The following is a 21,096-nucleotide window of genomic DNA, read 5'->3' on the forward strand; positions in this document are numbered from 1 at the left end:
GTTGATCCCTCTTCTCAGTTCTTAAGAGTCTCAAACACTTGTTGCCGTGTTTTACTTAATCTTTAATATATTTTAATTAAAAAAACCATTAACAGTACGTTTTGGTCTGAAGTGGTCCCTCTGCTGAAACGCCAGGCGCTAGCTGTAATTCTGGCTTTAAAACCAAAACCCCCAATGTTTAATAAATAAAAATTAGAACTAGTTGCCATTCTACTCCAAACCAGCTAGCCTAGGGAAAGAGGCCAGAGAAAGGAGGCAGTAAGATCTTGGACCTGTGACTACAGGGACAGCTGGCAGAGAAATAACAAAAGACTGTCTGAGCAGTCCCCATTGTGGCCCCCACTTTTTGGCAGAGGTAGGATAAGGGTCATGTGCACCCTCCTACACTCAATTCATTTGTATCTTAGGAGGGAAAAAGTTAAAAGCTCAGCTTTGGTTTCTGGTCCAAGTTAGGGAGATTAGAAAGGTGAGCCTTGGTCCAACTTTGGCAGAATGAGGCCCACGGGTGGGACAGTAAGGCACGACCCTGGCTCTGGAGGTCCGGGAGTCAAAGGCAGAGAGCTAGGGCCAGATTCTGAAGAATAAGGAATGTGAGTTGTGACCCCCACCCCCGGAGCTGAGGAAAGGTCTCGAAAGCAATAGAAAGGACAACTTGGAAAGTAGAGAGGAAAATAAGACCATCCCCCGCTCTGACAAGGATATAACCAACCTCCCCTTCCCTGGGGATAGGCTGGTTAGAATTTGGTTTAAAGGCAACTGGGTGAAAAAGCAGCAGGGGTGGGGACACAGAGAAGAACACCGTCCTCTCGCTTTCTCCTTTCTCCCCAGAGCTTCAAGCGACCCTGTGGGGAGAGTGGGATAGTTCCTTGGCTTTATGCATTAATCTGAGGGGCAGCAGTGACAACGGTTCAGTCATTCTTACGATGCTTGTTATTGAGGATGGGGTGGCCGTTGGCTAGGGGCCGGCTCTTTGCTCCTCCCCCAGCTGCAGCCTCCTCCCCCTCTGAGCTCTCTGTTTCTTCCCGGTCACTGCGTTCATCTTCTACCAGCTGTGGAAAGGGATGAGAAGGGTTACAAACCCCTAAGGACTGCCTCTCTCCGTAGGCTTTTTCCAGCTACACCCAGGGCCCCCCAGTAGTTTTTAGAGGGTTGCTGATATGGGAAGGGAATTTGGGCAGTACTAGAGTTGAGGGGAGTAGGGCCTACACAATGGGGACAGAAGCTTCACCTTTCCAGTTATGAACTTGTGGGCCATGCGCAAAATGAGGTAGGCCCAGAAGATATGCAGCAGCTGTAGCACTCCCATCATGAAATTGAAGAAGTAATAGCCAAAGAAGGCAGGATAGAGCTCCAGTGGGTACACCAGGGTGCAGTGCAGGATCCTTGGGATGAAAAGGGAGAGACAAGAACTGTGAACACAGAAAAGAAGGGGTTAAGATGGAGGACTGAAAATGTGGGTGCGGAGCAGGGAGACTCCTGATTTCTTGAAAACAGGAGTATAGTGTCGCCTCCTACTCACCAGAAGGGCAGGATGACCAGGCGGGTGATGATGAAGACAATGGCGAAGACGATGAAGATGTTGTTGCAGGTGTTTTTCCATCCCGCATAGTTAAACATCTTGGCTGACTGTGTAGATAGCCCCCATCCATCATGAGCTCCCTACTCTCCTGTATACGTTCCTATGTACGCCCCAGTTACCACACTGGCTCTGTGCCCCCAGCTCCTTGATCCCAGGAACATCCACCCCCCACCACAACTACCCCACCACCACCACCCCACCGAAAATGGATAGAGGGACAGAAGAACCTGCACCAGGGTCTCTAGGCTTGAAGAAATGCCCAGAAATCCTGACCTCCAGCAGGTAGTCAGAAGAGTCATGCAGAGCCATGATAAGAGTCCCTGCTCGGACGTAACCGGCAAACCAGGAGAAGCTAATGAGGATGATGGTGGCCACGTGGTGGATGATCTGTTCCTTGAAATCCTGTAGAAAAGATGCAGCCTCCAGAGGACCTTTTCCTGGTCCCTAGCCTCCATTCTTCCTCCCCCTCACCTTTAATTCCACTTATCCCACAACTCCATCCAAAGCACCCAGAAGTCACAGGGGAGGCTATTCATCCCAGGGCTTCATTTTGGCTCCTAGGCTTAATGGCACAGCCCCTTGACCCACCTTTCGCTTGACATCAGAAGCAATGCTGAAGAGCAGGGACCAGTAGAAAGACAGTTCAATCATGTAGTACCAGTACTGGGAAGGGATGACGCTCTGGGAGAGGGGAAAGAAAAGAGGAAGGTAAGGGACCCCAGAGCAACTGGACTCAAGGGTCTCACCTCTCCAAACCCAGCCCTCCCAGAACATGAGGTTATGTTTAGCACCATGACTCCAGTCCTTTCTGTCACATATTCCGAGATCATCTCTTCACAAGAATGTGTATGTCCTAATCCTATCCTACGCTGGTTCTCTTAATCACCCCATGTAAGGAATCAGGACCCATCTCGTACCTGTATGGGATATCCCTCCCAAACTTTCCTCATGTCATAGAACCAGGGTTTCTGCAGAGAGATGGTGAGAGGTTAAAGGAGAAGGGACCCAAATTCTGTGGCCTCATCCCACCTTGCCAGAGAATCTACTCCCACCTCCCAGTAATCCCCACTCACGTCTACAATGACAGCCATGCCGGCAATGAAAGCAATCAGGTAAAACATGAATCTCCAGCTGGAAGAGGAAGCAGAAATAGCTAGGAGAGTGGGGTGGGAGAACGGCACAGCCCTCCAACCAACCCCCAAGTACCTCCCTCCAGATAGCCTCTCACGGATATTAATAACCGAATTTCCCTCCTCAGCTGGGTATAATCTCCCTGCATACAGCTATGACCCACCCCTCCCACCAAAATACATCAGACCTTACTCTGCTGTCCAGTTTCTATCGTTCCAACCTCCCCTACCTTGCTTCTCGGAACTTCTTGAGGAGACTGGGCCGGTCCTGGTTGCGGCGGCGGCGGAACCAGCGCTCTACCTGGCGGCCAGAGAGCCCGCTCTGCCGTGACAGAAGCTCTACCTCTGCCTGAGTGTAGTGAAGAAGCCCATTACACTCCGCTTCAGAACTCAGCAGCACCCCACCCTCTGCCAGTAATGACCCAAGTTGGCCCCACTGCTTTCCCATCTCTTCCGCCACCAGAGCTGGCATTCCAACCCTAGCTCCTCCTCACTCCCCACCAGAACTCTTAACTCCCAGAACAGGGTCTGCAGCTCATACCTGTTTGGGCTGCTTGCCACTGGTCAGGTAGAAATGCTCCAAAGTGGGGTTGAGAGGTGCCCGCAGCCGAGTTTTCTCTTTTACATTCAGGAGGGCAGCCAGTGGTGTAGCCACGTAACTGGGGAAGGGATATGAGTGAGGACCGTCTGGCTCTCTTGAAGCACCTCAGTCTCCTGGTAGCCCCTAAGCTAGGGGGCTGGCGGGGCAGGGCTGCAAGCTCAGACAACTTTATCCTGGGCCTCAGTTTCCCGGCAACCCCCTCTCTGGCTGCCTTGGGCTGCCCATAGCTGACAAAGCTGCCTGTGTTCACTAGCGACCAGGCGGGTGGAGGGTGAGAACAAATAACCATTGAAGGAAAGGGCCTGGGGGTGCTGAGCCCTCAGAAAGACAATGCTGCCTTCAGTAGGGGGCACACAGTAGGCAGGGACCTGGGTGGTGAGAACACCAGGGTCCAGGACCAATTAAACAGCAAGAGACAAACTTGAAGTACAAGAAACTGTGGCTGGCAGCCAGGGAAGGCATAGGGGTATGTTGGTATGCTCACAGCTCAAAGAAGTATCGAATGATGAGGAAGAGCAAGGCCAGGGGTAGTGTGATATAGAGGTCTGAGGCTTTGGCGTAGACACGTCCATCTCGGTCTTCTAGATCAGCCCAGGTTAAGTTCACAGGGAGCCACAGCCGTTCCCACCAGAAGTAGTCATATAAGGTCTGGAGCATCCTGAGTGAGGAAGGGGAAGGTAGAGGGCATCAAAGCAGGCAGCAGTGTAAGAAGAGACAGATGAAAAATTTCACAGTTTTAACAGAAAGAGCAGGGGCAGAGACTCAAGCCCTGGGTTTTGGTCCTGGCCATGGGGACAAATCAGTTTCCCCATCTGAAATATGGTGGCTTTCCAGCTCTAACATTTACTATGCACATCAACCAAAGGTGATGCTAACACCCCGTAGAAGTCCTGATTCCCTAGACTTAAGAATCTTGGGGTCTCTCCATCATTTTGCTATCCTCAAGTGGAGGACAGGCAGGATCTGGCCCTAGAAGCTGTAGCCAACAATCTTAACTAAAGTGAGAGGCATCCTCCCTTCCCCGCACTTTCCAGCCTCCCCCTAGTGCCCCCAAGCAACCCATAACTGGAAGCTTCCTTGCCAGGGAAGCCCAAGAAAGGATTGCAGGGTTGGGGCAAACCCTTCCTCCTCCTTCCCTCTAAGCCACTGAGGCAGCAGGTCCTAGGGAAAATTAAGAGGCCTGAGTAAAGCAAAATTATGCTCCCAAAGAATGCTGAGCTCCAGGACAACCAATGGACATCACAATATTGCACACAAGATTAATACCCCATGCCAGGCCATCCAGTTCCTAAACATAAGGCAGAAGAACCCTATCTGAAGCCTATCCTCAGAAACAAAATGAAGACAAGGCTTCAGGGAGTCAGGGATTGGGGGACAGAGAGTCGAGACAGCAGACTAAGACATCTGGTAGAATTAGGAGCTATTTCTTATTAAGGCTCATCTAGAAAATAAAGTACTAGTCTGCGTGGGGAACACCCATCACAAATACCCTCAGCTAGGAAAGAGCTGCTGCTTTCCCCCGCCTCCCCCCTTTCCTCCACTGAAAGAGAAAGGATCTACAGGGTGTTAGTGACTACTTGAATACCTGAATGAGGAAGGGAATGATCTGGGGCCCAAGCGGGGACAGCAGCTGCTTGGAGTTGAGAGAAGCAGCAAGATGATCCTTAAGAGACAGTGATGCTGGGACCACACAACACCTGGCAGTCCTGGGACTGAGCAGTGAACCCAGAAGGATGACAAGGGCAAATCTGCCAGGCTCCCGACCCCTCGTTCTCCCAGGAGGGAGGCTCGGTGGGTGGTATCCAGGCTGGCCTTGAGACTAAAAGCTGACACAGAAGGAAGGTAGTCCCCTCCCAGCCAGGGAGGAAAGAGAGTTGGGAGATTGTTCTCCGCTGTGAACTGGAGACCAAATGGTGCCGCTCTACAGCTGAAGGCTGATCGTATCACAGCTGTGCTGGGCTGCTCCTCCGACGGCTCCGCCCCCACCCACCACAGAAGCACTTGCGAAATCCCTCTCAGCCTGTCACGGGTCTGTATTCCAGCTCAAGGACTTTACCCTCTTGTCCCCACTCCTGGTCACTGCTCTCTCAGAGGTCAGCACTGTCAGTAAAGGAGCTTCAGCTCCACCCGCCCCCAGCAACACACACAGACACACACACAGACACACACACACACAGACACTCTCTCTCTCTCTCTCTCTCTCTCTCTCTCTCTCTCTCTCTCTCTCTCCAGGCCTCAGTTCCTGAGGGTACTGCCACTTCCCCTTCCACCTCAGCCAGAAGAAATACTTAATTAGTTAAAAGAGATGGAAGCCTTTTGAACTAAACAATATTAAAACACAATTATCCACAGTAGAACTCTCCCCACACAACCAGGCGCACACACACACACTTTTTTCCTGGAGAGAAGTTGTAGAAAATTTAGTAGAGAAGGGACAAGGCAGAATGCCTAGATGTGGTGGCACACCTCTGGCTCTTCCTGTCCAACTTTTTTGCTTAGCTTGATTGGAGGTGAGGAAATAGACCTGACCCAGTCACCTCACTGCTATACCTCTTGGAGCCCAACTTCTCCTCCATTGAGGTTTAAAGCCAAGGGCACTGTCAGGCCTAGAAATTGGGTCCCATCCCTGACCCGGCTTCCGGTCAGTGGAAACCGGCAGGGAAGTTTCTCTTGTCACAGATATTGTGAGGATTAAAGATTCAGAGGGCTGGCTGGGGTCCTGGAGGGTATGAGTGGAGCCCCTCTCCCTGATTCCTGGGGTCCAGGAATGTCTTATGCCAGTCTGATCCTGACAAAGAAGATGAGGAGCTGGGGGAGTAGGCAGAGGGTCAGAGAGAGGTCAAGGGCAAGCGCCTGGACAAGATCTCAACCCCAGGACAAGACAGCACCTGTCCCCTTCCTGCTCCAAGCAGGGAGAGTGGAAGATGGTGTGAGCAGGAGAGCATGATGTGTCAGGAGTCCAGAGAGGCAGATTCTGAACTAGGGCTCTCTCACACCTGGGTTTCAGGCTTTCTGTGACCATAGCCCTCCCTTGCCACCCAGTACTTCCATTAGCAGAGGAGCAACTGCCCCAGCCCTGCCCGTCACCCCCCAGGGCCTAGCCCAGCAGGGAGAGGCACCAGATTCAGCAGGGTCAGGACTTCTGACTCCATGTGACAGGGAAGGGAGGACAACAGGGGCTCCCAGCCGGCCTCATTTACACTTCCCCACAGAACCAATCAGTCTGCTCCCAGTGGCATCCCTGGCACACCCAGCCAAGTAAAGGGATCCCACAAACAAAAAGCTGGGTCAAGAAAAGGGGATGTTCCCTCAGGATAGGGAGACAACCCTGCTTTTCTGGGTCACGTTACTTAATCTCCTGGTGGAGAAAATCACACCTATAAATATTTTTCCACTTATAGAATTTACTCCCCCACACACATGACAAGACAATAGTGTGTGTGTGTGTGTGTCTGTCTGTCTGTCTCTCTCTCTCTCACAGACACACATCCTCACCCAGAGACCCAGACACCACTTTCTGAGGCACAGGCTGGAGAGGGGCCAGCAGAGCGGGGATTTCGTGGGCACTGGATTACCAGCAACATGAACAGGGCTCCGCCCAGCCCCCAACTTTTGCCCCAACTCTGACTGACCTGTCCCAGACCCTCACCGATGGACGAAAAGGGGCAGAAAGTCCCCATGGGGGCTTATAGACCCAGCTGGCTAGGAGGGCAGAAGTTTGAGTCTGGGACGAAGAGATCTCACAGACTCAATGGGATAACGGTCCCAGCAGCTCTCAGTTTGGAGGAATAATTAAGGAAAATATAACAGGATCAGTAAGTAAGGGAAGAGAGAGTGACAAAGAGAGGGTCCCACAGACTCCCAGCTTCCACTGAAGCCTGAGGGACTACAAAAAAGAAGTGGAAGAGGACCTGAATAGTCCTCCTTGTTGAAAACTTTTTCAGAGAGCAACAGCAGGTAATGAACTAGAAGGCAGCGAGCAATGGATGAAGCCAAGAAGAAGTGTGTCATTGCTCCAGGCTGCAGTATAGGTCCCAAAATTTTCATTTTTCTGAGCTGCCCCACCAGAGGCCCCAACACACCCGAATACTGCATGAGACTACAGCCCCCATGGGCAGGCGGAAGAGGAAGATGGGGGGCAGGAGGGGGTGTGTGCAGAAGGCACAGTAAAGGATCAGCCAGCCTGTGGCCAGTGACAGGGGAAAGTGGAAGCCCTCCTTCCCAGGGGGAAAGCTGGCCAGAGGCCCCAGTGAAGGGAGTGGATTGTGGGGCATCACAGCAGACAAGGAACTCTCTCTCTTCAGAACAGAGGGTGTACAGGTCGCTGTATGGTTAGGGCCAGGCCCAGTGGGAGGAGGCTGCAGACAAGTCCTTACCCTTAAGAGTCCCATCACAAGCACTGTCGGCCACCCACATGGGGCCCAGTCACCTCGACTCTGGTACGGGACAGCAACCCTTCCAACACAGATGTGGGAGGGAGTGATCACCTGCTGGAAGCCTTCCCTGATTCAATTCTCTGGAAAGAGGGGCTCAATCCATTGCTCAGGATCCTCAGAACCCCCTGCTTCCTGGACCTGTCTACTCAGGTGACAGACCAGATTTTGATGCCAAGAACCTGGCTTGGGAAGTGAACCCCTAAGCTGAGGCCAAAGACTATAATCACACACATGCAATTAACCTACTCTCCAGAGAGCCTCCGGGCCAAAAATTAGCCAGGAGGGGAGGCCCAGAAAACCCGTTTCACCAGAAGCTCCCCCCGACCGCAGCCCCACACACCCCATAACGGTACAAGAGCCTTAGCCTTGGGGGGCCGGGATAGACACTTAGAGCCGCACCTTCCTGTTTCCCGTTAAGCACATGGACGCTCTGACCTCCCTCCCGGAGTGGGCACAGTGAACCGGTAAGAAAAAGCAAGACCCTCCACTCTCCTCCCACTCTATAGCCACGGGACCCTCCAGGCCAGGGGCCACGACGCGGGCCCGCAGCCGGGCAGGGGGCTCTCATGCAAGTGGTCACCGGAGCTGCCTACTCCCCGACAAAGGGGCGCCTGGGGCTCAGCTGTCCGCGAGCAGCCCCGCGTCCCCACCTCCCGGTCCCTACCTGTTGCCCAGGAAGGCTCCTCCGGGCTTGGGGCGGCGCGCCCAGGGACGCCCAGGCGCACGGCCAGCCTGCCCTCGGACGGCGCTGGGGGCCCGGCCGCTCCCGCGAGGCGCTCCGGCCCGCCCTCCCCCAGGCCCGCCGCCATGAGCGCACCCGGCAGAGGCCCCGAGCCAGCTGCGGCGCCCCGCGCCCGGGCCCCTCTCCCCTCCTCGGCCCGCTGCCTTCCCCGCCGGCCCTGTCCGTGGAGCCGCGTCCTCACGGGACCCCAGTTCTCCCAACTTTTCCGCGCCGCGTCCCGCCCCACCCCTGCGCGCGGCGCCTCGGGCTCCCGGGAGGCCGTCCCGACTCACTCGGCGGCGGCGGCAGCGGCGTCGCGGAGCTGGCCGGGCCGGGAGCCGCTGCTCCGTCTCTCCTCTCGTCCGAGCTCCGGGCCCCCTCCGAACTGGCTCCGCTCACTCCTCTCCTCCCCCTTCCGCCCGCCTGCCCTCCCGACCGCCTGCCAGCTCCCTCCCTCCTCCCCCTTCCGCCCGCCCGCCTGCCCGCTCCCTCCCTCTCCCTCCTCCTCCTGCCGCCCGCCGAGCCCAGCCGAGCTGAGACCGAGCCCAGGCAACCCGGGAAAGAAAGGCCGCGAGCAACACAGGAGCCGGGAGACTGGGCGTGGGCCTGCGGCCCGGCGACGAAAAGGGAAAGGAGGGCGGGCGGCGGGGCCGGGGCCTCGGCGCGGAGCAGCCGCGCCCAGCCACCGCCGCCTGCCACCGCCCCCTTCCCGGCCCGCGGCCCGGGGCGAGCGGCGGAGACCGAGGCGAGGACCCGAGCCCTCGCGGCGCCCGGCCGGCGGCCTAGCCAAGTAGAATCACCGCACTGGGGGAGAAGTCCCCGATGAGGGCTGGCAGTGTGGGGACTCTCCCAGTCTCTCCGTTAGAGGTGCGCTGTAGTCCCGGGCACCCTGGGACAGACCCGCGAGGTCCCCGGGGATCGGGGCGCGGAGCGGTCGGGCCCCTGCACCACTCCGCCCGCCCCCAACTGAGGTCCTCGACCTCCGCCCGGCTGCGGCCCCCAGTTCTCTTTGCCCGACCAATTGCCACACTTACCCCCTCCAGACCCACTGGGCAGCGGAGGGAGGGTGGCTCCCCGGCTCCCGGCCGGCGCAGCCTCTGCGAGTCCATCCCAAGTGCCGCGCGCCGAGGCCGAGCACCTCCAGGGCCGACTCAGGCAGCGGACCCTCGAGATTCGGCTGCCCTTCCCAGCGCAGAGCCTGCGACCCCTAGGGCGTCCCCCACCCAAGACCTGCCTTAAAACTCACAGCGTTTCCACCCAAGTGCTGTAAAACCTACCCCCAGTGGCACACATAACCTACAGTAGCAGACTCTGAAGGAGCCAAACCCCAACTTTTGTTGTGTAAAATGTATTTGAGTTTTAAATCTAGACCACGTTTATCCGTATTCAAGTTCATATTTTAAAATGTTTTTCCCTTGGACTGGTAAAATTGATGTTTCAGGAAGAGGCAACATGTTTATCCTAGAAAACTGGCCTTGATTCCTAATGAGGACAGAGTGTGACTAAGATGTGTTTGAGGGTTTATTTAGAGAGAGAGCCCGCCTAGTAGAGGTAACTTAATTTTTTACCTTAATGAAATGGCGTTTTTATACTGTCACCGTTAGAACCTCTGACAGTAGCTTGTTTCATGGTTTATCTAGACAAGTTCAGGTGCTTTGACAGTTCTCTTAGGAAAGAATGTGACCTCCCACTAATCCAGTTTGAGAGCTTGGCCCTCACTTAAGACGCTATCTGGAGAGGTAGAGAGGCAGAGGCTGACTGACTTACAAACTTTTCCTTTGCTCTTTGCAGTGGGACCCCTGGCCCAGGCCTACACTGGGGAAATGAGACTTGGTCCACCCCCTGGCCCCTGGCCCCTCACCCCCTGAACCGGTACCCAGGGGACTCTCCAGCCTTTTTTTAGCCCCAGACTTGCCTGATTTTCCAGTTCCCAGCAACCCCTCCAGCCCTTAATTTCTTTGCCCCAGGCTGAACTTTATTAGCATATCATATCTTTCTACCCCTTTGTTTCTCCCCCTTCCTCTGCCTTCCAAGTCCTAAGTCCCCTCTGTCTGTCTTGAGTGCCCTCCCCAGATTCCCTTTTCCAGCAGGGTTCCAGTGTCTCCTCTTTGGGCCCCAGCTAAACTTTGGGTACCCCTCTTCTCCCTCCCCATCTCTGTCCTACTTGGCTCCCCTCCTTTAGTTTCTGAACCCTTTTCTCGGGCAGTTTTCCTAGACTTTCCCAAGTCCTCACCAGACTTTTTAAATGATTCCTCAGAGAACTGAAGACCAGTTAACTTTCTTTTAAGATAGCAGTGGGAGGGGAAGTTTGGGGCAGAAGCTGAATAGACAAGGCCTGAAAAATAAAGATAAGAGGGTGTACCCCTCCCCCAGGAGACAAAGGAGAAGGTGGATGGAGAAAGGGAAACTGGGCCTCAGGCAGCATTAGAATGATGCTACCAGTTTAGAAACACACACACACTCTCTCCCTCTCTCTCTCTCTCTGCCTGTTTTGGACCAAGAGATTTTGATCACTGTGACCCATCCCCCACCACCCTGGGCTGGCATGGCCACGCCCACAGTGCCCCAAGCTGCCCGCCTTGTTGTGACTCACTTCCTCTGTATGGGCTGCTGAGGTGTCCGGAGGTGAGGCTGAGGACACAACTAGGCCTTTGGCCTGGGATTTAGGTATCTGGGACAGGCAAAGACATGGACCCCAGTTGTGGAAAGTGGATCTTGGTCTTCCCAGGTCAGGCTGGCTTGTGCAACACAGAAACCTATTTGGATAAAAGAGTAGAGCTTGGCTAGTACGTGAGCAGAGGGATTGAGGTGCCAGGAATTCTGGGGAGAAAAAGTTTTATAGCAAGAGGAAATATGGCCAGGAGGAGTTTCTATGTATTCTGAAACCATGCAATGCAAAGTATTTGCAGAAAAGCAATATGGACTTAGAGTTGAACAAGTTTTCATGAGTCAACAGCTAAGACTCTGTATGTTACTGCTTATCCTCCTGCATTCCACTAAGAGGGACCCCAAGTCAGCTATGCCCTTGTGAATGAAAAAATGTTGCCTGCCATATCAGTAAACAAAGGATGTTGCAGCCAGCAAGACATCATATTACAGGGACTTCGCTGGTGGTCCAGTGGCTAAGACTCTGAGCTCCCAATGCAGGCGGCCTGGGTTCAATCCCTGGCCAGGGAACTGGATCCCACCTACCGCAACGAAGATCCCGCATGCCTCAACTAAGACCCGACACAGCCAAATAAATAAATAAATATTTTTTAAAAAAGAAAAGGCATCACATTACAGCTCCCCTGACAGTGAATCCTGAGAGAACTCAGGACGGAAATGGGATGCCCACCATCAAGCTATCAGCCACCGCAGCCACACACACACCCCCAACAATGCACCCTGAGGAGACTCAGGATGGGAAAACACAGGATACTGGCCCCAGATAGCTGAGATACATATCAAAGGAATGATTTCAGTGAGCCTAGACTTTTGCATCTTTCCATACATAGAAAAGCACTGAATTCGTTAACTTGACATGTCTTATTTTCTTTAATGAACAGTAATCTTTTGATATTCTTTCTTTTTTATAAATTTAATTATTTATTTATTTATTTGTCTGCGTTGGGTCTTCGTTGCGGTGCGCAGGCTTCTCGTTGCGGTGGCTTCTCGTTGCAGAGCGCAGGCTCTAGGCACGTGGGCTTCAGTAGTTGTGGCACGTGGGCTCAGTAGCTGTGGCTCGCGGGCTCTAGAGTGCAGGCTCAGTAGTTGTGGCGCACGGGCTTAGTTGCTCCGCGGCATGTGGGATCTTCCCAGACCAGGACTTGAACCCATGTCCCCTGCATTGGCAGGCGGATTCTTAACCACTGTGCCACCAGGGAAGTCCTTCTTTTGATATCCTGACTGCCTGGTTCTTGTTATAAAACTCCTATATATCCTGCTCTTCCCTCACCTCTTCAGAGCAGTCCCTCAGAGCTGTCTGAGAGACTGCGTCCCAGGCTTAAGTCCTCAGTATTATCTGCCAAATAAAACGTAATTCTCAACTTTTACGTTGTGTGTTTTTTTTCAGTCGACACCCTCATCTGAGTGATGAGGAAAACACTGAGAAGTTAGGAGACCTGGATTCTGGTTCTAACACTACGGCCTCTGGAAGTCACTCAGCCTCCTTGAGTCAGTAACAAGAGGGTGGTAGACCAGGTCATCGCTAAGATCTCCTCGAACTCTGAAATTCTAAAATTTAGAGCATGGGGTTGGAGGGTGATTTAGTAAATCTGAAAACAACCTCAATCTGGCCCTGGAGTTGAACAAAACAAAACCCAGGGACAAAAGGAGTGAGATTCCACCAGCTTCAGGCGAGCATTTGTAAACACATCACACACACACTCCTAGGCAACCAGGACCACTCTTCTGCCTCCAAATTCAGGATTCAGCCTTGCAGGTCAGCCAGCAGTACCTTGCAGAGGTTTGGACTGGGGAAACAGGAGCCCTCTCTCACCCTTCATTTCCCCCTAAGCCTGCTTGGAACGCGTGCCCAAAAAAGATTCTGAAGGGTACAGAAAACCAAAGGCACAGGGACCCTGGCTGTGGAGCCACTGTACTAGGGTAACCCAGCCTAGAAGTCTCCTGCATGTGTCCTGAGGTCTGTCTCAGTAGGGTTGCTTGCGTAGATGTCTACCTGAGGCTCTTCCCCGACTCTGCCTGCCCACCAAGTTCACCTAGGAACCTGATGTCCTCGGGAGACTGTGGGCCAAGAGAGCCCCTGGATATCTGTGGCTGGAGCCCAACAAGTGGGCCAAGAGAGCCCCTGGATATCTGTGGCTGGAGCCAGAGCCTCAGAGACCTCAAGTGGCCGCCAGGGGTCTCGAGGCTCTCTCTCAGTGGGTTTCGATGGCCTCTTGTGGCCAGATTGGGGATTGGCAAGAAAGAAGTTACAGAAGAGAGCCAAGGTTGGAATTCTTAGGGAGATGCTAATAACAGTTATCGTTATAAAATAACATGACAATATTAATTATTACATATTAGTTAACATTTTGACATGTGTACTTACCATTCTGTGCCCAGCTCTCTTCTAAAGTGCTTTACATGTATTAATTTATTTAATTCTCACAATAGCCTATAATATAAACACTGTTATTATCTCCATTTTGACAAGGAGGAAACTGAGCACAGAAAGGTTAAGGTGGTTGCCAAGGTCACACAGCTGACCAGAATTCTAAGTCTAAGGAATCTGGCTTCAGAACCTTTGCTTTTAATCACCATGCTGAAACTGCATCCCATTTTTCAGGTTGCCAGGTAAAATATAGGATGCTCAGTTAAATTACAATTTCAGACAAACAGCAAATAATTTATTAGTATAGTATATCCTACGAAATATATGGGTCATACTTAATACTAACAAATTATGTGCTGTATTTACTAAATCCGGCAACCCTAATTTACAAGGCACTTTTCTCTGCCAAGTGCCATCACACATATTACCTCATTTAATCCTCCCAGGAAGTCTATTCTCAGGTGCCCCAGGATTCCCCCTCCCCACCACCACCCCCCCACACACAGTTTATCTTCTCCCAATATTCCCTTTTTTTTTTTTTTTTTCAGGTAAAGAAAACAGAGGGACTTTCCTGGCGATCCAATGGTTAAGACTCTGCAAACCCAATGCAGGGGGCACAGATTCGATCTCTGGTCAGGGAAGATCCCGCATGCCGCATGGCACGGCCAAAAAAGAGAAAAAGAAACAGAGACATGATGGAGACCTGAAGTGACTAGCTGAGGTTGCAGAACATAACAAGTGGAAGAGCTGGGACTGAACCCACATTCTCCAGCAAAAATTGGTGCGTGTTTTCCACTTTAACAGGAGAGAAAAGTGAGAAGCCATGATTGCCACCATGGAAGTCTCCCTTTATAACATCTCTTTAGGCCTGGTCTGCTCTGAGGAAGAGCTGCTGGTCCCTCCTCAGAAAGCCAGTGAGGACCTTCCCAGGGTGGGAGAGTGGCAGAGGATCTCTGGCTTCTGTGCCCAGCCCCCAGCAGACCTGTCTAGGGCAGCAGGAAGGAGACTGCTCTCAGACCCTAGGGAGTTGGCTGTGAGATTCGAGTAATTGTCTGCTCAGGGGCCCCTGAGGCTCCCCAAAACTGTTACCTGCTGCTCTGTGCACAGACAGCCTCCAGCCCAGCTGCTGGGGTTGCATCACCTGCAGCTAAAACAGCCCTGGCGGCCAAAAGGCAACACAAGGAATCTAAGACACAGGGACCCAGAGAGCCTCTTTCATCTCCCTGTTGCCTTTTGGAAGCACGGTGCTTCTGCCCACAGGGAACACCCTGTGCGTTTTTCTCTCTTGACTCTGATCTGCTCCTATCCCCGGAATACCTGTGCCCTTCCTTCCCTAAAGATTTACACAGTCCCGTCCCCCCCGCCCCCACTCACTCTACTACTCTCTTCCAATCACTCCCACTCGCTACTGCTCTAATACCCCTCTGGGATGCAGGCTGGGGTGCCCTGCTGGTATGTGCCCCAACAGGTTTTTCCGTACCAGCTTCCAAATAAGCCTGGAGCCTTGTCTGACCTGCCCCCACCCCCACGCCCCCAGGGAGCTGGAGTCAGAGGCAGAGCCAGGTCAGAAGCTGGACTTAGAGACTGGGCTTCTGTGGTCCCACCTGGCCCTGCCGGGACGGCAGTGCACAAAGCCTCCTGTGTCGGGGCTGAGCTGCTGAGAGGCCAGCGGAGTTCTCTGCATGGGTTAAGGCCAGTTCCTGGGAGGAGAGATGCTGGGTAGGGAGGTGTTGGCATGTGGGACCCGGTACAGCCTGGTCCTTTCCCACATTTGGGAGGGGCCAGAGCCTGAGAGGATAGCTGGGCTGGTCTGCTGGAGAGGTCATCTGACTGGCTGTTCAGCTTGGGCTGCACACACACTCTCTCCTGTACCAGGCCACACAGGAGCTGGTGCCCATACACGGTACGCCACCAGGCTCTGAGGACACCCACTTCGCCCCCAGCGCCTCCGGGTAAGCACTGGACCTGGGCTCTCATGCTGCGGCTGGGGATGGATGGAGGAACTTGTTGATCACCTGGGGGAGGGAGAAAGGAGTTTTCCTTTTCTAACATGAGTGCCTGCTTCCTTCTCCAGGCACCCATGTACCCACAAGAACACATACTCATGTCAGCTCAGAGATTGCACCTGCTGACCTAAAGATCCCAGCTGGAGACTCCGAGGGTGAAAGGCGCTCAGTGGTGGAAGCTCTGTGGGCAGGGCGTGGGGCTTACTTGGAGGCTGGGGCTGAAGGTGGGGGAAAATGCGGTTATCTCCCGCCCCACATACTTAATCCTGCTGCCTCGCCTCGCCTCCCTTACACTGCCCCAGGAACACCCAGCCAGGCCATGGAAGGAAGGGAGGTGACCTCAGAAGGGGATCATCCACCTCAGACCAAGGGCTGGGGAGCCTTGGGACCAACCCTAGAGTCTGGGAGGGTTTGTTTGGTGCTAGTTCTAGCAGCATCCCTGATCAAATTTGCTTCCAGAAGGATGGTGAGTGGTGGGGAAGGTGGAGGCTCGCCTCTTACCCTCCACTTGGGCTCCCAAACCTGCCAAGCGGGTTGTTCTTTTTTTCTGCAACAAAGGAGAGGAATGGGTAAAGGGAGTCCAAGCTCCCGGACCTGGGGTCAAAAAGCGGCCCAGAAAGGCTGGGACGTTCCCCTGAATTGGCTCCTGTGTCCCTCCCCCCAGGGCATCCAGTCGCACCATGTCTGTGACCAGCAGGAAGATGGGACTATCCCTGGCTCAGGAGATCCTCAGCCACCTGGGCCTTGCCAACAAGGTAGGCGCTGCTGGGATTGTAGGAATCTTTTTTTTTTTTACATCAACACAGGGGCTGGGGGGTGGGACGGGGAATAGGAAAGGGAGAGCTGGCCCTGAGGCCATGCCCAGGGCCTGGCTGGGGCACTGGGGAATGGGCAGACTTTGGTACCCCCGTGCTCTTACAGACCGCAGCTTGGGGCATCTTCAGAACCTTCTTGAGCTTCAGTATAGACAAGGATGCACAGAGGCTGCCAAGGGCCATTGCAGGCCAAGGTGAGCCCCTTCCCTCTGCACTTGGGCATATTACCTTTTAGAAACCAGTCTGTAGACCGAGAAGGAGCCCGGAAGGAGGAACTGACGATACTCCATAGAGTATCTCCTGGGCAAGAGAGAGGAGGTTTCACGCTCCTGCTAATGTAACAATCTCATATTATTTTGTAAACATAGAGCAGCTCTCTTTTCCTAGGTTTACAAACAGTCTTGTGAAGAGTAGAGGAGTGAGCTGTGGTTAGAGATAGGTTAGTTGACCCACCAGGGCACCAAAGCTAAAATTTTTGGCCCAATTAATGTCTAGGTGGCCAAATACAGATATGGATTCAGTTGCCAGAATGAGGATGGTGATAACACTAGAAAAAATAGCAAAAGAGCCACCATTTCTTAGGGGCTCCTTGTGTGCCAGGGCCTATGCCAAGCACATTACACATTTCAGTGAATCCTCACATCCACACTCACATCCTTGTTTTATAGATGAAAAAACTGAAGTACAGAGAGGTTAAATACCTTGCCCAAGGTCACACAGCTATTAAGTCACCTAGTCTCCTACAATACACATAATGGTCCTATAGGATATGTAACTGCCATGTATCAACTCCTGGTCTATATCATAGGTGTTGGTCTATTGTTCCGTATTATCCAAACTTAAATTGGCGATCTTGGTTTGAGGAATTTCATAAACAGAATCCGGTCATTGTGCTCGTTGAGCTAGGTCTCCTAGTACAACTGTCCCCCAAAACTTATAAATAAAAAAGCTCACCAAAAATTTGAAGATGGAATAGCTTTTTGTATACTGGTTGAGAAACCATCATGCCTACTAACAGCTATTCGACAATACATAGAAGCATTTATTTTATCATCCAGAGATTTCCATTTTGACAGTAGATTACTGTACCCATCCAATAAAGCCTGTACTTTTATAATGAGTGAACACTAAGATTCATTGGAAGAGTTGTGGTTATCTAAATTCCTGTCATAAAAACAAACTTATACCACAGCAATAGATGATTGTAAAGTATTTGGGTTACAGGACTCTGTAATCCAAATACTTTACAATCATTTATTGCTGGTAGACTCTTGGATGTAAATGCCAGATTTATCTTAGAAGTACGAGTCAAAAAATAATACAGGCCTATTTTTCTGAAAAAAAAGGGAAAAATCAAGACACTTCCAAACTATTCTTTTATGAGAGAAATGTGAAAACATAACTGTGATGAATATTTATTCAGAAAAATGACCTTTAAATGACAGCTGATTCAGGACAAATTCAGACCAATCTGAACCATAAAATGAAGGTTCATTATAAAGATCCTAGGGCAGTATGAGATGCCAAATATATTCTCAAGTAACAAGACAAGAATTATGTTTGATATAGGTTTGGTATAGAGGGTACTTGTACACCATTGGGAATATTCAGTTAATGAGTGACTCCTACCCCAATTCTATAACTATGGAGTAACAAGAGTTGGAAGAAGGGAAGAATGGATACTGGGAAGCATTTGGCAGTCTTCATCACAACATAAAACCAAGGATACATGGAATTCAAAAGAGTAGCCATCAGGGAATTCCCTGGCGGTCCAGTGGTTAGGGCTCCTTGCTCTCACTGCTGAGGGCGTGGGTTCCATACCTGGTCGGGGAACTAAAATCCCACAAGCCACAGCCAAAAGCTAAATAAATAAATTTAATTTAATTTAAAGTGCAAAAAAAACAAAACAAAACAAAGAGTAGCCATCAGGCCCACTGACAATTAGGTAATGAATGAGTCCAAATAAAATATAGCATCCTGGGGACTTCCCTGGTGGCACAGTGGTTAAGACTCCATGCTCCCAATGCAGGGGGCCTGGGTTCAATCCCTGGCCGGGGAACTAGATCCCACATGCGTGCCGCAACTAAGACCCCGTGCAACCAAATAAATAAATAAATATTTAAAAAAATATATATATAGCATCCTGTATTCACTTCATCATTTTTTTTGTTTGTTTCTTTGTGGGAGTTTATGATCTGTGGGGTTGCCCTAAGTGTAGGTTTCAGGCAGTTCTGGGAAGGGTCTTATGAGTCAAGTGACTGAGATAACTCTGAAAAAGAGGATAATAGGAAATGATGACAACACCAGTGCACAGCTCATGACACAAATAGGTTTTTTGCAACCAAAAAAAAATTTTTTTTAACACTTCTTTCCTTTTTTTTTTTTTTTTAATATTTATTTATTTATTTGGCTGCACTGGGTCTTAGCTGCAGCATGCAGGATATAGTTCCCTGACCAGGGATCGAACCTGGGCCCCCTGCATTGGGATTGTAGAGTCTTAACCACTGGACCACCAGGGAAGTCCCCAAAATATTTTATTATAATCAGTTATAGCTCATGATTTGAATATGTACTATATCTCTATTATTTCTAAACTGAACCCTCCATTACCATCTTTAACCAAAAGGCAAGAGGCCTGGTGCGGGTATGAGAGAAGGACAGTGATGCTGAACCCCAGGGGTCCAACCAGGAGAAACTGATGTATAAAGATGAGGATAACAAGACGACCCTGGTAGGTCAGGATCAGAACGGGAAGTCACATGACCCTGCTCCCTATCAGAGCCCCATCAACTCAGTTTAGGGACAGGGTGGGTGTATCCTCCTTGGACTTTCTCAAACTTGTAAGTTAAAAACAGTCTTTCTGGATTTCATGCTGTAAATCTTTTTTTTTTTTTTAAGATTTCTTTTTTAAGATTTTTTTTTTTTTGGCTGCATTGAGTGTTGCTGCACGCAATCTTTCTCTGGTTGTGGAGAGCGGGGGCTACTCTTCATTGTGGAGCGCGGGCTTCTCATTGTGGTGGCTTCTCTTGTTGCAGAGCACGGGCTCTAGTCGTGCGGGCTTCAGTAGTTGTGACATGTGGGCTCAGTAGTTGTGGCGCATGGGCTTAGTTGCTCCGCGGCACGTGGGATCTTCCCGGACCAGGGCTCGAACCCGTGTCCCCTGCACTGGCAGGCAGATTCTTAACCACTGCGCCACTAGGGAAGTCCCTCATGCTGTAAGTCTTTATAGGTGGCAAGTCTCCTCTATCTTTTCTTGAGTACCTGCCCTTGGAGCGAGGTACTCAAGAGCGAGGCTCTAAGCTAGTGGCAGGGCCAGGAAAGACGTGGATGGAACAAGTAATTGTCCAGTAATATTCCCCACAGCAATCGATCTTTCCTGCCACATCATTACCCTTACATAATGCATATTTCTCTTTTCCTTGACTCTCTCTTCACCAACACTCCCTAGAATAATTCACCATGTGGCCCAATCCCTAGTCTGTGAGAATGTCACTACCACCACATCCACATTCTCTTTCTTCCTCTACCAGGAAACTGAGACAATTACCAAGTTCTGATGCGTATCCTTATTTCTCGAAGTGAGACTGATCTTCTAAGTATCCGAGCTGAGTTCAAAAGAAATTTGGGAAGTCCCTCTACTCTTCCCTCCAGGTGAGACTTCGCTGGTTCTTAACCTGGAGCCCCGGAGCTTCACCCCTAACCTCCACACTGCACACAGTGGAGCATAGTCATCTATGTCATCATGTCCTGGAGAACTCATGGGTCTTTGGTGAATTTAGTGCAGGACTCCGGGCACCACACAATCTCTGGGCCAGCGCGAGGGAGAGGACAGAGTGCCTAAGCCATGGTGGTGGTGGGTCTTTCTAATACTTGACTTTCTTGTCTGCAGAATGCAGTGAAAGGGAACTGCCGGTCAGCCCTACTAGCCCTGTGCAGGGCTGAAGACCTCTGAGACCTCATCCCCATATGACCTTCAAGAATCTGAGATTCCCATGTATGGGTGAGCCTGCAGGAGACCAGCTGGGCCTCCAAATAAAATAACCCCTCACTTGAGCACCACGTTCCAGCTTCTTGTGGAGTCTGGAACTCCAAGTTCCTCTTAAATCCCTTAATTTCCCTCATTTCAAAGTGATATCTGCACCTGGGTCCCCTAGCTCTGTCTTGGGTATGCGATAATGGGATCTCTTTGATAGTTTCTGCTCTACTCATTCTTTCCGTATTCTGGCCAGCACATCTCACTGATATTTGAATTCTTTTGGCAAACTTCACTGTCATTTGTGTTCCCTGATTGAAGTTTGGGTGGAGCAGGACATGGGCTGGGAGGAGGCCTTGAAGCTGGAGGTGCCTTTCATGTTGGATATTCAACAGGAGTCCTGTTTGAGGCTCTAGACTGCAGTTGTCAACAACCCCCCCTCCCCTCGGTGTCTCCCCTCCCCCCCGTTAATCTCTCTTCACCAGGAAATTTCAGGAAAAATAATTGAGAACCAGGAACCACAATGAGGTCAGAAATGGTTAGAGGTAGCAAAGGACCATCTGTATGACCTGAGAAGCAAGCAGAGGATCAAGCTAACCCTCCCCTGCACGGGAAGATTGGGTTATCAGGGTGCACAATCCCCAAATTCATCTGTCCAAAGCAGGAACTTGGAAACCCACCTCACAAATTATAGTACTACTTCCGAAAGAAGACCTATCGAAAACAGATAAAAAAACGAAAAAGCAGGCTTTGGCTCCCCCTGCTGCTTGTATTAGAAATGACAGGCCACCCCCTCACAC

General features: G+C 51.4%; 1 protein-coding gene and 1 long non-coding RNA gene across 4 annotated transcripts; one reads left to right on the forward strand and one right to left on the reverse strand.

Annotated features, from left to right (window-relative positions):
* Positions 1 to 38: 38 nt before the first annotated feature.
* On the reverse strand, positions 39 to 9,521 carry CERS2 (ceramide synthase 2). 3 transcript variants are annotated; one of them, XM_067727687.1, is made up of 11 exons: positions 9,502 to 9,521; positions 3,795 to 3,968; positions 3,251 to 3,368; positions 2,940 to 3,058; positions 2,653 to 2,710; positions 2,497 to 2,547; positions 2,168 to 2,260; positions 1,853 to 1,981; positions 1,520 to 1,626; positions 1,229 to 1,382; positions 39 to 1,049 (listed from the first exon to the last, which is right to left on the reverse strand). In XM_067727687.1, exons 2-11 carry the CDS (start codon positions 3,965 to 3,967, stop codon positions 909 to 911), a joined length of 1,143 nt encoding a protein of 380 aa, XP_067583788.1. In that variant the 5' UTR covers position 3,968; positions 9,502 to 9,521; the 3' UTR covers positions 39 to 908. The 3 variants fall into 3 exon arrangements, with proteins under 3 accessions (XP_067583788.1, XP_067583787.1, XP_067583789.1); XM_067727686.1 differs by lacking the exon at positions 9,502 to 9,521 and adding an exon at positions 8,761 to 8,912; XM_067727688.1 differs by lacking the exons at positions 2,497 to 2,547; positions 9,502 to 9,521 and adding an exon at positions 8,761 to 8,912.
* A 5,743-nt stretch (positions 9,522 to 15,264) lies between these two features.
* Positions 15,265 to 20,808, forward strand: LOC137219325 (uncharacterized). Its single transcript, XR_010941071.1, has 5 exons — positions 15,265 to 15,454; positions 15,577 to 15,732; positions 16,173 to 16,263; positions 19,854 to 19,974; positions 20,213 to 20,808. It is a non-coding gene; the product is annotated as an uncharacterized lncRNA (long non-coding RNA).
* The last annotated feature ends 288 nt before the right edge of the window (positions 20,809 to 21,096 follow it).

Source organism: Pseudorca crassidens, chromosome 2 (genome assembly GCF_039906515.1).
Source record: "Pseudorca crassidens isolate mPseCra1 chromosome 2, mPseCra1.hap1, whole genome shotgun sequence".
NCBI classification, from domain to species: Eukaryota; Metazoa; Chordata; class Mammalia; order Artiodactyla; family Delphinidae; genus Pseudorca; species Pseudorca crassidens.

Bases quoted from the DNA above. Each gene is read 5' to 3' on its own strand.
- CERS2 (XM_067727687.1), bottom strand. From the start codon at position 3,967: ATGCTCCAGACCTTATATGACTACTTCTGGTGGGAACGGCTGTGGCTC. The intron at 2,711-2,939 runs GTAGGGGAGGTT...TTCCTCTTCCAG, and splicing joins AAGAAGTTCCGAGAAGCAAG to CTGGAGATTCATGTTTTACC. The intron at 1,627-1,852 runs GTCAGGATTTCT...CTATCTACACAG, and splicing joins CTTCTGACTACCTGCTGGAG to TCAGCCAAGATGTTTAACTA.